The sequence below is a fragment of the Palaemon carinicauda genome, chromosome 14 (genome assembly GCF_036898095.1).
Source record: "Palaemon carinicauda isolate YSFRI2023 chromosome 14, ASM3689809v2, whole genome shotgun sequence".
Taxonomy (NCBI): Eukaryota; Metazoa; Arthropoda; class Malacostraca; order Decapoda; family Palaemonidae; genus Palaemon; species Palaemon carinicauda.
Window position 1 is genome coordinate 15,311,646 of NC_090738.1, and position 15,933 is coordinate 15,327,578.

At 40.0% G+C, this 15,933-nt stretch overlaps 2 protein-coding genes across 2 annotated transcripts in view; one reads left to right on the forward strand and one right to left on the reverse strand.

Annotated features, from left to right (window-relative positions):
- Positions 1-15,933, forward strand: part of LOC137653112 (BTB/POZ domain-containing protein 6-B-like) — a 70,024-nt gene that overhangs the window by 21,557 nt on the left and 32,534 nt on the right. The window lies entirely within an intron of this gene.
- LOC137653819 (uncharacterized) lies at positions 7,137-8,702 on the reverse strand. Its single transcript, XM_068387469.1, has 2 exons — positions 7,707-8,702; positions 7,137-7,550 (listed from the first exon to the last, which is right to left on the reverse strand). The coding sequence occupies exons 1-2, from the start codon at positions 8,478-8,480 to the stop codon at positions 7,137-7,139; spliced, it is 1,188 nt and encodes a 395-aa protein (XP_068243570.1). The 5' UTR covers positions 8,481-8,702.

The window sequence follows — 15,933 nt, forward strand, 5'->3', positions numbered from 1 at the left end:
TTAAAATAAAATTAATCCTCCACATTCCTCCCCCCTTACTTTGCCAAATCCTCACACAACACTTACCTATTTTCTCATTACCCAGTCGCAATCAGGAACAGGGCCTCGGCTTCGGGTAACTGGGCCTTCATATACCTGCACTCTCTCATTCACTTCTTCCATGTCGTTTTCATTCAACGTACTATTACTATTCCCGTCTATGCTCTGCTCGTCTAAGATATCATTCACTATTTCATCTACCTCAGTTCCATCTGGCCCGAAAATCCCACTAATTTCTGTCAACAATTCATCCATTACATCCAAACCATTTTCTACTTTAACAAAAGAATCATTCATACTGCTTATCATTCTCCTATCTTTCATTCTCGTGTCCGTCATACGTTCTCTTGCCTCATCTAACGAAAAACCACACACACTATAAGTATCATTCATACTCATCCAAGTTTCATCTGTATTAATACATTTATCTTCCATACTCACCTGTACATTTACACCCTTGTCCTGCTTATTCTGATTCCCGCCTACAACTACAAAATTTTCCCGCCTTTTATCCCCAGTAAAATTCTCAGACTTCTTTTTCCGTCCATACTCTACTAACACCAATTGCTTATCTTCTAAACCTAATGCCTCACACATACTCGGTTCATACTTGTTCGTTTTAAGCCATTTAGTCATACCATTCTCCTGAATATATCTTGGTACCTCCTTCCATTTCCGCAACTGATTGTGGTGTGCCCTAACCTTTTCCACACTACCATCCACACTTACTTTACCTAAAACATAACTCAACCCACTAGAACCAACATCTAACACCTCATATGGACCTTCAAACTTATCACGTACCTTATTGACATTCATTCTTCCCTTTTCAATTACTTCTTTTAACACTTTCTCTCCCACTTTGTAGCTTTCAAATCTCTCATTTGCTTTCTTCCAAACATCTCTATCATTCTCGGACACACTCAATCTCGGTCTTACTATCTTTTCAAAATTCAACACAAACTTACACGGAGACATACCAGTACTCTTGTGCACCGTCGCATTATACGCCCACAACGCACGCCCAACATATAAATCCCAATCATTATCACATGTACTCATCATCCGCAAAATTTCTGTTAAGGTTCTTACAGTCCTTTCAGCCAACCCATTCGCACTTGGCATATACGGAGTCGAATACACATGTTCAATGCCCCATTCTCTCAACATCTGCTCAAACTCCCATCCAACAAACTCCGGACCATTGTCACTTAACATTTTTGCAGGCTTACACACACTCATCGGCAACATCACTTGACTTACCATTCTCGCTACAGTCTCACTTCTTTTATTCTTGATGGGTACGGCATACGCAAACTTGCTCATATGATCGACCATGACAATCATTCCCACATGTCTTCTCGCAGTCACAGGCAACGAAACACAATCAATCACAAACATCTCAAATGGCTCTTTCATACGTAACCTCAGAACAGGCGGACTTGCATGCATGCTCTGATACTTTCCCTTCTGACAATCCTCACAAGTAGTCGCTACATCCCTACAAACTTGGCTCAACCCAGGCGTAAACAACCTCTCTCGCATGCATTCCCACAATTTATTCTTCCCCATATGCCCATACCTGTCATGCACTACCATACACATACCCACAGCTGCATGCATTGGAAATACAGGAACATATATATCTTCATCCATTCCCCTATGCAAAAAATACACAATATTCTTACAAACAATAAATCTTTTAACAACTTTCTTATACGCTTCCAAATCACACGGCCATTCTTCCACCCTAATACCTTTTAAAATACATTCACGTAACCTATTTATCTCTAAACATTCACCTTGCATTTCTTCCACCTCCTCTTTGCTCAACAAATCATCTTCACTTTTTGCAATATCAATCATGCCAACAAACTTCGCCATGAATACACTATTATCCTCAATTACTATTACCTTACAGCCATTCTTTGAAAGCAAACCCTTACCAACATCAACTGACACATGGTGCAACCTCAAAAAATCTATTCCCATCAAAAAACAACTAGGCATTTCATTCTCTCCCATTACAATAAAATTATGTTCAACTTCCATACTCCCTAGTTTCACTTTCAACCTCACTTCTTCCCAAACAAGTAAACTTCCCTGACCTATTCCATGAATTCTCACACTCGTACACTGTCTTTTCACTTCCCAATTGTACCTCTCAATTTCCCTAATAACCGACTCATTTACTAATGACACTTGAGCACCCGTATCAATTAAACTACAATATTCATTCTCATTTATATTCACATATGTCATCATCCTTCCTTTTACACCATGCATGCATACATTTACTCTCCTTTCCATTCTGTCACTCACTTCACCAATATGTTCATCATCATACTCACTGTCCTCTATACCCCCATATCTTGGATTAAGGTCACTTGCACCATTATCCTTCTCACTCAACAATTTGCAACATTCCTCCTTACATTGAATCCTCAAAATATATTCCCTATCATTCTCCTTACATGCCCTATATTCCATCGGTCTATTCCATCCAAAATACAAATACACAGTTACACCATACAACCTACTTACCACCATTAATATCTTTGATAATACTTCCCCTTCTAGTACACTACTCTCCTCCTCATATACCATTTCTTTTGTCACTTCATTCATCACCCTTCTTTTAAGCTCAGTTACACTACCTGGTATTTCCGTATTTAACCCCTCTTGTATTAACTTACTTAAACCCATTAGGATACACTTATACACCATATCTTGCCCTTCACAACTCTGCTCCACAACTAAACCTTCAAGCAACCTTTCAGAATTCTGATTACTCTCTTTATCTTCCATCCTCCCATGCATCCTCGACATCGCATCCGCTATCACATTCTTATTTCCCGGTACATATTCTAACCTAAAATCAAATTCATTCAAATCCTCTATGGTCCTAGCAACCCTTGCATTCACACACTCTTTCCTTATCATGTACACTAGGGGCTGATGGTCAGTACGCACAATGAATTTTACACCATACAAAAATACTTTCAATGCTTTCACACAAAATCGTATTGCAGCCAATTCCCTGTCAATCGTCGAATACTTCCGCTCAGCTTTATTAAACGCTTTACTAACATACGCTATTACTCTCAATTTCTCTTCTCCATCTACTCTCTGCATTTGAACCAAACAACCACCCATACTAACCCCACTCGCATCCGTATACAACTCTAGCATACTCGCATTTTCACTGTAGTCTGGAAATGCCAAAGTGACGTCTTTCGCGGCCTCTTCCTTCAACCTTTCAAACGCTTCTATCATCCGATCATCCCATTTCAATTTTGTACTATTCCTTTTACCCGTCCATTCATTCAAAGGCTTCCCTATACCTGAACAATCTCTAACAAACTTGCGCCCAAACTCGACCAAACCAAGAAAACCTCGCAACTCACGCACAGTCCGGGGACGTGGAAATTCTCGCACCTTATTCACAAACTTGTCACTCTTCCTTATACCAGATTCACCCACTACATGCCCAAGAAATTCCACCTCCCTGGACAACCATGTACACTTCTCAAGCTTAATTTTCACACCAACTTCAATTAACCGCATCAACACTGCCTCAAGCAACCGCATATGTTCCTCAACAGTCTCGCTCGCAATCAGAATATCATCTATAAAAACAGTCACCTTCTGTCGATCGAAACCAGCCAATACAACATTCATCGCTCTTTGGAAGGCAGCAGGCGCATTAGCAAGACCAAAACTCAACCTTTTAAATTGGTAGTGACAATTTGTACTTGAAAATGCGGTAATGGGCCTGCTCCCCTCTGCCAGAGGCATCTGATAATAGCCCCGCACCAAATCTAATTTAGTAAAAACTTTCATTCCATGCATCTTATAAACACAATCAGACACCACATTCATTGGAAAACGTTCTTTAACAGTCACTTCATTCACCTTCCTATAATCAATACACATGCGTAAACTTCCATCAGGCTTTCGTACAGGGACAATAGGGCTATTCCAGGCACTCTCACTCCTTTCTATTACACCCATACGCTCTAATTCCTGACACTGCTCCTCTATCTCCTTGGCAATAGGCGGAGAAAAATGCCTGGGACGCTGATATATGGGGGTATCATCACTGAGAACTATTTTAAATTCTGGCAGGTCTGACCCCCCACAATCATCGTCACCGAGACTCACAACTCTCCGCTTATCCCATAACATCTTAAGCAATCGTTCCCTTTCGACCTCACTTATACTCTCATCTAACTTAATTCTTCCTTTCAACGTATCGTAATCCCAATCATCATCGTTCTTTACCTTACCAGACATCACCTGTCTCGCCTTAACATATCTTCCATCCTCTACATTAATCAGTGTATACATACATCCCATGCAATCGCCCTCACGTATTCCACGTACTCTCTTCCTCCTAACACTCGGCAACAACCTTACATACACCTTGGGTTCCTGCATATTCATAACACCATCATATACATACGCACTCGTTTTCACCAAATTACCTGCTTCCATACCTTCCACTACATATTCATCCTTGTCACTATTTGAAATTCCCAGACTGCTCGGCCATGCAACTTTTACACTAATCACCTCACCTTTCTTACCCGATAACTTTACACTTTCCTTTGCTACCAACGGCACTCCCTTCCACACCTTCGTACTCACTCTGCCGTCTTCCTTTAAATAAAATTCCCCACAAATATTACCTTTAACCTTTATTTCAATCATATTCACACTTGGATGTACAATCATACCACATTTTTTCAGAAATTTATACCCAAGCAGTACGTCATATTTCTCATTCGCTCCCTCAACCACGTAAAAATCATTATCCTCCATCATCAGCCCCCCAATCATAACATTTTCCCGCAACTTTCCTTGCACAGGCATACGCAAATTACCAATACCTTTTACTTCACCCTTACATCCCTTAAATTCACAAACCTCTTTTACCTTATCATATGCATTCCTAAACATTAAATTGACACCACAACCAGTATCAATCAAACCAACCAACTCTACACCATTAAAAATCAATTTCACACTCATGCAATCATGTGCTCTTTCTCCCATCACATCTTCATGCAATAAACCCTCACGAACATGCATCACATTCACTCCCCACACACACGAGGACTCACCCAGCTGAACCCTCTGATGAATTAGTTTCCCGAACATCCTGGCTGACTTGATCCCTTCTTTCTACAAACCCTAGCTACATGCCCATCTGCACCACATTCAGTACACTTACCCCGCGGCTCCTTGCACATTCTAGCATAATGACCATCCTTACCACAATTACCACAAATTACATTCATACGATTATTACGGCATCCATTCGCTATGTGTCCAGTCATACCACACCGATAACACTTAACCACTTTCTCTTTCTTACAGTCGCTAATTCGATGCCCTGTCTCTCCACACCCGAAACATGCTCCTAATGCCCATCTACACTCGTTCTTTTTATGTCCTACCTTCCCACACCTATAACACCTCTCTTCACAGATACCACTACCTAACCTAACTTGCTGCGTACTAGCACTTCTATCTCTCCAAACTTGATTTCCCTGTCTAAACCCGTCATTTCTCGGAATGGGTATTCCTACATTACTCACCCTAACACTTCTATCTACTACACTATCAGCTACCCTCATTGGCCCTCTCATAACAGCATCTCTAAAACTACCAAATTCTGGCACACATTCCTCCATTCCAGTTCTTACACTCACAAATTTACTTTCTTTCATACACCTATCCAACTCGTAATCCTCAACTATCTCTAAAATATCATCCCAAGTCAATCTCTCTCTAGTCCACCTCATTTTCTCCTTCCGTTTCAAATTAATAAACTCACACACACTCTCTGGTACTGTACCCAAAAACTTCTTCATTAGTTCCTTATTTTCATTTATTCCTTCGTCCCCATACTTCTTTCTAGCCAATGTTTCTAACCGACATACATACATCGAGATTGCTTCACCCACCTTCATTCGTGCTTCATCAAAATCATTTTTTCGCTTATACCTAACACTACCTTTCGTACGTTTTACCTGTTCAATTATCCTATTCTTTACACTTTCATACTCAACCTCTCCTACACTCATTATCACCCCATACATCGTCAACAAATATCCTGACAAAAATTCTCCCAACTCCCTAGCCCAAACTCTCTTACTATCCCCATACTTAGCCTGACAAAACTTTTCATATTCCCTAAAGAAGTCATATACATCCCTACTGCTATGTTCATTAAAACTTGCACACCTAGGTACCTCTCTCATAAACACTGTCTTACAAACTTCCTCTACTTCATTCTCACTACTATCTTCACTGTCTACTCCCTTCTTGTTGCCTTCTTCTTCATTTGAATACAATGAATCTAATTCTACACTCAAAGTCCTATCTTTAACTATTCCCTTCTTACCCTTTTTCTTACTTACCACCTTCACCCATTCATGATCATCCTCACTCACACCCTGACCTTTCTTCTTTTCTTTCTTCACATTATCTTTACCTTTCTTCTCCTTCTTCCTATCACCCTTCGTTCCAATCTTACTATGTCTAGGCCCTTTACTTTCAATATCACTATCACTACCGTCCCCATTATCACTTACCCTATCCTCTTCCACAATCAACCCGTTACCAGGAATTACGGTCATTTCGCCCACATGTCAATTCGCCCACAAGTCAATTCGCCCACAGGTCAATTCGCCCACAAGTCAATTCGCCCACATATAAGAGTCAATTCGCCCACATATAAGAGTCAATTCGCCCACATATATTTAAAAAAAGAAATCCCATATAAAGAATTCCGTTCATTTTGTTGATATATTGTGCAAACGTTATGTAACTAAGTGTAATTGCTACTTATTATATTATTATTATTTTTTTTAACCACCTCACTGTTTTGTTTTGTTTACTCTTGTAAAATTCTTTTCTATTAAATCGCCCTCGTCAACTTTTCTTAAAAGACAGTTACATAAATGTAGCCTAATATTCAGAAAGTAATAACCAAACAGTAGTTACAAAGAGTTAAAAAAAAAACTGATTAAAAGACAGTTACATACATGTAATATTCAGATAGTGACAAATAATTAAAGAAACTTTTATTAAAATATAGCTACATATATATGCAAGATTTTTTCGGATACTAGCCTTATGTAGACGGATGTCAATTTAGCCTCTTTGTGGAGAAGGCTTACGAGGAGGTAAAACTGGAGGTTACATCTACCTGCAGCATGTTTGTTGAGGCGATTGTGCCAGCCTTCAATATCATTATTAGTACGGATTGACTGATAGAAAATACTCCAGCTAGAAGTTGGCCATAAGGAGTTGTGGATCCATGTTCTTGATATATACTGCATTATAGTTTGTAATTGGGCTGTGGCAGCTTGACGTGAGAGACGTTCAAACACGGGACCTATATCTGCCTCAGGCAGAAATGGAAGGGCCATCACTTTCCGCAAGTATTTGTATGTCCCGTCATCATGTTTGTAAGCATGCTGGAGACCAACCTCTTGAACCTATACGTAAGTATTTCAGAACAAAGAAATTAGACATTGTATTGTACACAAGAAAAAAAATCTGGTCACATTATGGTGATACAATTTGTTTTAAAACTACTATTCGACAGGTATATATAAAAAAAAATCTGTAGGCAATTAGCTAAATTGACTAACCTTTCTCCATACAGCTTGCGTCCAATGGAATACGCATCCCTTGACCTTGGCATTAGGCAAAACCTCAGGCAAGACTTTCCACATTGCTTTCTCATAGTCGATTGTTATGTGTTTAACAGAAGGCTCATTTGGTAGACTAGTTAAAACTTCGTGGAAAACTTTTCTGTAGTCACTCTTCTTTCTCCCAGACATAATGACAAATAGTAAGGGGACTTGTTTTGCATAGTCGTCTGCCCTCACAAAAGCATTGACTGTCATCAGCTGTGTAAAAGGGTGCCTGCATAGCTTAAACGTGCTGTCAATGTACCATGACTTTGCCCTTGTTAGATGTTTTATTTGTTCTGTTGTTGCAAATATCAAATGGCGGCGTTCACGAACTGATACGTCAGCTATAAGAAAGTCGTCAGGAATGTGATTTACATCTACCTCAAAATTCAGGTTTTTGGGTTCTGTCGGTCTTAAAATTTGTCTTTGTCTGTTTGCTGTTCTTGCCAAGTGCTCTGGCTTAGGCAGACTAGGACATGGTGCATTTCCTATCTCTTGTAGCAACACATCATCCACTATAGCAGATGCTGGTTTAAACAGATCTTGTGCTGCCAGTTTCTTTACCTGTAATGTTACTTTAGTGACAATATCAGAGCCAGTTGATGGTGAATGGTTGTGCAACACGTTGTTCTTTACATATTTTCCATTTCTCTGCGTTACTAGTGCCTTGCATGGGTTACTTTTAGGGCGATTAGTACATTGCCAGTAAGTTACATTGGATCGCTGCATTTTTTTGTTGTAAGTGTACCCATGACTGTCAACGAGCTTATCTCTACCACGCTGTGTGCCCTAGTTGCGTTTACCTAAAGTGACATACTAGAGCTATTATCGTACTTGTGGGCGAAATGACTTAACAGTGTGGGCGAAATGACTCCATGGTGTGGGCGAAATGACCTGTGGGCGAAATGACTCCACAGTGTGGCGAAATGGCATGTGGGCGAAATGACCGGATACCGTTACCAGAAGCAGAAGCCACTCCTCCGACTGCACCTTCACCTACAACAGTTTTCATCATCCCCATTACTTGCCCTATCATATCTTCCATTCGTTTCTCCATTCGTTCCTCATTCTCTTTCATCCTCATCTCAAAACATTCTTCCACTTTCGCTACAGTTCCCTTTAACTCCCTAAGCTCCTTCTGCATCACCGCATTCTCCCAGTTCAACCTCTCATTCTCTACTAGCAACCTCTCCTCACGCTCCTTACTCAGCCGCAATTCCTCCCTCAAAACCCTTAATTGCTCCTCCATTTTTCATCAACCTTAATCCTAATTCCGTCCTTCGTCCAACAGTCCAGCTTCTATCCCACCTCGGCAGTCCCTGTTCGGGCGCCAAATTTATGTGGCGGGATGTCAACAAAAACAAACCCCCACACCTTTGATCACTCTTCTTTCAAAATATCCCACAACACAAACTTTCCCCTGACTCTACTTCAAACTGGACTCTTGGACAGAAGGAAAATGAAAACAAAACATAACCTTAACACTATATTCTTAAAAGTAAACGCAATCATAAACCAAAAAAAACACTTATCACGAATCATAAACAATATTAAATATAAACCGTAACACCATTCAAATAAAAAAACCCTAACAACTTAAAATTAACACACCCAAAACCAATATTTGTTTATGTGTGGACCACTTTGTCCACACAAGGGCCAACAGTCGTTAAAAGCCCAAAACCACAACTCTGCAGCAACGCCACAATATGGCAACACTTGACACTCAGTCAATACAAAAATGCTTTCATTGATTTAGTCCGTAAGCGTAATCATCATCATCATCATCCTCATCGGTATCATCATCATCAACAGCAATCAGAAGTAAATTCGGTCCGGGTCGTCAACAAATAAATCAATCTGAGCAGTCTTAAAACAATCTAATGCAGGCCAGGTCGTCAACTAAAGATCGGCATTCAAAAATAACTCTCCAAAGGAGGAATCGCGGCCTGCCAAAAAAAAGAAAAAAAACGCTTACGAAAACTCCTAACTAAACTAAACTATCGCACTATAATCAAAGATAAACAATAAACTTTCTATCACTCATGAACGCGCCTAACAAAATAAATAAAAACAGTACTTACTCAGAATATAAAAAAAAGCTTCACAGCCGGCTTTCGAAGAGCAAAAAAATACACAGCCGACTTCTTCTATCGTTCGATATCCAATGCTTTCGCCCAAGACATTCATCATCACCCTATCCTAGCTAAAAAGTAAACAAACAACCTCAATTATACCAACAATCTTTCCAACTTCAAACAATCATTCGCTAATTACCCCTTTCCTCAGCGCGCACCGCGGACACACAAAACACGCACACACAAACGCACATACACACATACTCTCTTGTGCACGCGCGATCTAACAAAACGAAGCAAATGAAATTCTCTCTCTCTCTCTGACGAAACTAAAGCAAATAAACACGCTTTCTTTCTTTCTTGCGGTTTGACAAACTTAAGTAAATAAACACTCGCTCACACACACACACACACACTCTCTCTCTCTCTCTCTCTCTCTCTCTCTCTCTCTCTCTCTCTCTCTCTCTAATGACAAAGCTAAAGCAAATAAAATGTCTCTATTTAACAATACTAAAACAACTCTCTCTCTCTCTCTCTCTCTCTCTCTCTCTCTCTCTCTCTCTCTGTGTGACAAAACTAAAGCCAATACTGTAAACACTCTCTCTCTCTCTCTCTCTCTCTCTCTCTCTCTCTGACAAAACTTAAATAAACACACTCACACACTCTCTCTCTCTCTCTCTCTCTCTCTCTCTCTCTCTCTCTCTCTCTCTCTCTCTCTCTCTCTCTCGATTTGGCAAACAAAAATAAATTAAAATAAAATTAATCCTCCACATTATAAGATAAAATCCAATTTCAAACCGTCAAAGGAATCTCATCTCTATTTCCTTGGCTGAATTACTGCAACAGCCTGTCAGCAAGTCAACTCAAGAGTAAGATATGCCTTCGAATTCAAAGACCAACGAACATCGTCTCAGCATCTTTGAGAAAAGAAATTTCCTTTGGGAAGACCTCGGCCGGAGATTAACGTCTCTGTTATTTGAGGGTTAATGGCATGATAACCATCACCGTATGAGTAAAGTTAATGGGAGATGGCCATTAGGTTCTTTTTGTGAGATTGCAGGATAAATTTCCTTTTTTATCTTTGAATTATTGGATTTATCTTCTTTCCCTATTACTCTTCTTAATCTTTATGATACTGACTTTTTATTCAAGGTAAAAAATTACAGAGAATTTTTAAACTATATGAAATTGCATTTAACTATGATTTTTTTTTACCTTTGAGGTTTCATAGTTGGAGGGAAGGCACAGTATATGATCAAGACAAAACAAGTTTTATTCTATTTTTCTATCGTTATAGATGTCTTGAGTTTCAGTAACTGGCATACTTCTTAATATTAACATAGGATAAAGAATTGTATAAGTAACTATAAGAGACATTGTAATGCTATTTCATAGGACCACACACCAATATCCTAATTTGATTGAGTTATACTGTTGTTTGTGCTCATATAGATAACTTTACTAGTTTATCATTATTAATGTGTTGATATATTTTTGCTGCTAATCTTTTTTTTTTACGAGTCAGCTCACTCAGTTGGAGCTTGTAAGCTTATTACATAAGATTGATATACATTCTGAGCAATATAATATTAAAATAATAATAAAAACAAGAGCAATCGGAGATTTCAGACCTCTGCCAATATTTCCAACATTTAACTAAAGTCTACGGACAACGCCTCCCACTTTTAATGTGCTGACTGTACAGTAGATGGTGAAAAGTGTAATATTGATCTAGAATCGTGATATTGATCCGTATCACCACCAAGATTTCATGGTTTCTTTCGATGGATAATATCTATCCATTGTTAAAATTTGGTGAAAATCCGATATGTCAATTTGTTTGTACATAATCTTAAAATTATGAAAAATGTAAATCCGGATCTAGAAAGCGGATCCAGTACCAGATCATCTCCAAAAGCTAAAGGAATCGTCCATGGCATAAGATCTATTTGTGGTAGAAATTTCGTCAATACCCGTCAATTTGGTTTGACGTAATCTTTAAAATTGTGAAAAATGCATATCCAGATCTGGAATCCGGATCCGGATCATCTCCAAATTTTAATGGGGTCGTACATGACGTAAGATCTATCTGTGGTGAAAATTTCGTCAAAATCTTTTGAGTAGTTTTAATGTAAATCTCTCCACAGACACACAGACAAATAAATAAATAGATAAATAAACAGACTCGAAAATATAACGAACTTGGCGGAAGCAATCTGGATATTGATAACAATACTGATAACAATAATAATAGTATTTTTTAGGAATAACGGCTTTAAATAATAGGTACACTAACTTAAAGCCGGGAATTTTCTTTTGTATTGTATGTGGTCCTGTCCTTATGAAACTATTTTGTTTCACAAGTCATTGATATTACTTTGTGGCGGGACAATGCAGATATTTATAGGCCCTAAAGGGGTCACATGAGGGTGACAATTTCATGTTTACATTCAAGGGCATAAAAAGTGTAATAACATGATAATTGACTTAAAATTAGCGTGTTGCATTCAACAGCTTTTTGCTGTGGATTGCTACACGTTTATTACATGGCTCCCTTCTCCTGAAGCGGACATGCATGTGAAAGCGGGTGATGTGCCCCAAAAGTCGTATTGTTGGCCAGTTATCTTGCAGAAGGTACGCAGGTTTTAGGCAGCCAATAGTGATTCAGTCCTTTTTACCATGAACTTTAAGGAATAGAGTTTTCAAAGTAGAATGACAAGGAATGGGCCCATATATAGGAGTGTAAGCGGTGGCTTGCAGGTGTCGATATAAATGAAGACCTGTGTTGCGGTGTTTAAATCTCCCACTGCTTTTCTGGGGCGTTGTAAGTCTGATGGCCAGGGGTAAATTTTCACGCAATATGATGCAGGTGCTGGAAATCGTCAGAGGAGGTGATGGACAGAAATAGGTTTGCAGGAATGACCAATGGTTGCCATATACTATTTCAGCTGCTTAGTCATCCATTGTGTCTTTGGGAGTGATCCTCCTGTTAGAGTAGGACCCAGAGAATGTTCCAACCTTCTGTTGGCTGCAGAATTGTAAGTGGTAGTCTGATATAGAGTGATACCAAGAAGATGCCCTAATGATGTCCACAGTTGAGAAGTGAAAGTATCACCCCTGTCGCAAGTAGAATGCACTGGGATGCCAAATCTTGCTATCCATCTGGAAAGTATGGCAGCAGTACATGTAATGAGGCAGATGTTGGATCTTGCATAGATATTGCTTCAGCCCAGCAAGTAGAGCAATTGATGACTGGGAAAAGCTAACGGTGTTCTTGTACCTTGTTAGGGAGATAACTACATCAATGCAAATGTGGGCAAAATAGCAGTGAAGTTAATGAAAAGTACTCAACCCCAAATCCATATGTCAATGAATGTTTGAAATATGACTTGAAATACTGGCATGGACCTAGTTCTTGTATCTTTAGTGATGCCATGCAATATAAACTTTGACTTCAATAGCTGTACAGGGTGTGAGTTAGGTATTTATGGACATGGTCTACCAAGGCCTTGTAATCCATTCCCATGTAGATGGCGGCCAACGTGTTTCTAAAAAGGGTGTCGGTGATAGGATTCATTTTACCAGGGATATGTTGATTGGTACAGTTGTATTCAGAAATGGCAGAGATGTTAGTGTTGACGGGCTGACCAAGCATCAGACTTTCAAGTAAAGTCATGCACAAAGGGCTTATGGTCCATGTGAATGATGAAGGATATATTCTTTAAGAAGTGGCAGAAGTCATTATTTTGCAACTGAAGGTAGAGTAACTGGATTTTGCCTTGGAAAGTTTTCTACTGAAGAAGACCAATGGGCAAGGCAATCCATTGATCGTTTGTTCGAATGCAACCCCTACCGCTGGCATCAGTGGAGAGTAAGAAGGGTACAGTTGGCATGGAAAAGGTGAAAGCAGTAGCAGTTGATAGGGACTTATTTGCATTGAGGAAGACCATCTCCTGAAGGGACCAAAGGTACACTTGTTGTACCTGATAACAAGGCCATTCTGCTGCAGGCCGTTCTCTTCGGACAGGGAGATATTAATATGTCATCTACGTAACATAGGCAGAAGGGGAGGTACCCTAAGACACCATCCATGAGTCAGTAAAATGGGGTCCCTGCATTATGAAGTCCAAAGCAGTAGTAATTGAAAATGTATGTGCCGAAGGGGCTGGTGATGGTGGTCTTGGGGATGTCATCTAGGTTCAAAGGTACCTGATAAAACCCTTTTAATACATCAAGGTTTGAAAATATTTTAGCACAATGAAGATAGGTAGTGATGATGGCAACGTTGGGGAAAGGGTGATAGTCTGATTCCTTCTGCATATTAAGTTACCTTTAATCCCTACAAGGATGTAGGGATCCATCCTTCTTCAGGACAATGTGCAGGAGCAACGACCATGGGCTTGAAGCCTTTTAACAAATGCCCCCTTCTTCCATTTCGAAGAACGTGCATTTAGCAGCTGCCAAAGGGTCTGGTGCCATACGTCTAAATCTTGCAAACACTCAGGCCCTGTTGTCTTGACATGGTGATATGGCATCTAGTTTTGTTATGAGCGAAACACATCAGGATTTAAAGTGAGGAGGTGAGCGTATGCATCTCTGGGCAAACTGATATGGAGAGGAAGATCAGAGGGAGCAGGTGATAAATGTGTGGACGAATTAGAAGGGGCATTGACTAAGTGTTGCTGTATAACATAAACCAGGAGGCGGAAGAGGGATAGGAAATATGCACCAATGAGAGGTAGTGTAACATCGGCGACAATGAAATTCCACTGGTAATGGACGCCCCCAAACAAGTTTCAGAGTCTTGCAACCGTGGGTGGGGATAGCAGATCAGTTGGCAGCCACCCGGCGGACAACATCCATCTAGGAATGATGGAGTTGTATTCTTAAGAGGGAACATAAAAAGAGGTAACAATAGGCACTAGTACCTACCAGAAAGTGTACATTAGATTCTGAATTATGCAAAAAGAAAGAGTTTAGTTAATAGGTAGGTGAATGGCCTATTTACCCTTTTTTTTACCATTGACATCAGATAGTGCATTTCTCTGCAGCAGCCCAAATCTAAAATGGTGGTAGCTCAAATAATGGCAAGGGACGTCATCCAGTGGGTATTGAGGGCATTTGTTGGGGCATGGACATTGGGTGGCATTGATGGGTGGCTTTTGTCACTGTCCACGAGTGTCACGAGGTGGGCGTCGATGTATTACACCGTTATTATTATTATTATTATTAAATGCTAAGCTACAACCCTAGTTGGAAAAGCAGGATGCTATAAGCCCAGGGGCCCCAACAGGGAAAATAGCCCAGTGAGGAAAGGAAATAAGGAAAAAGGAAAATAGAACATTTTAGGAATAGTAACAATATTAAAATAAATATTTCCTATTTAAACTATAAAAACTTTAACAGAACAAGAGGAAGAGAAACTAGATAGAAAAGTGTGCCCAAGTGTACCCTCAAGCAAGAGAACTCTAACCCAAGGCAGTGTAAGACCATGGTACAGAGGCTATGGCACTACCCAAGAATAGAGAACAATGGTTTGATTTTGGAGTGTCCTTCTCCTAGAAGAGCTGCTTACCATAGCTAAAGAGTCTCTTCTACCCTTACCAAGAGGAAAGTAGCCACTGAACAATTACAGTGCAGTAGTTAACCCCTTGGGTGAAGAAGAATTGTCTAGTAATCACAGTGTCGTCAGGTGTATGAGGACAGAGGAGAATCTGTAAAGGATAGGCCAGACTATTCGGTGTCTGTGTAGGCAAAGGGAAAGAACCGTAACCAGAGAGAAGGGTCCTATGTAGTACTGTCTGGCCAGTCAAAGGACCCCATAACTCTCTAGCGGTAGTATCTCAACGGGCGGCTGGTGCCCAGGCCAACCTACTTCAGCTTCTGTTGGAGTTGTATGGTTGTCCCCTTCATCAGGAGTGGAATTGTTGATAAACTTCTTGGCTGTGGGGAAGTTGTCCATTGTCCATAAGAGTGTCGACTCTGGTCATCAAGTCCTTGTGCAAGGTATAATACTGACCACTTGTCTAAGGGCCAACGACACCTCCCCCATGTGTCGTTGAAAGCTGAAAAATCTTGACTACATTGGCGATGGTAACAGTGAG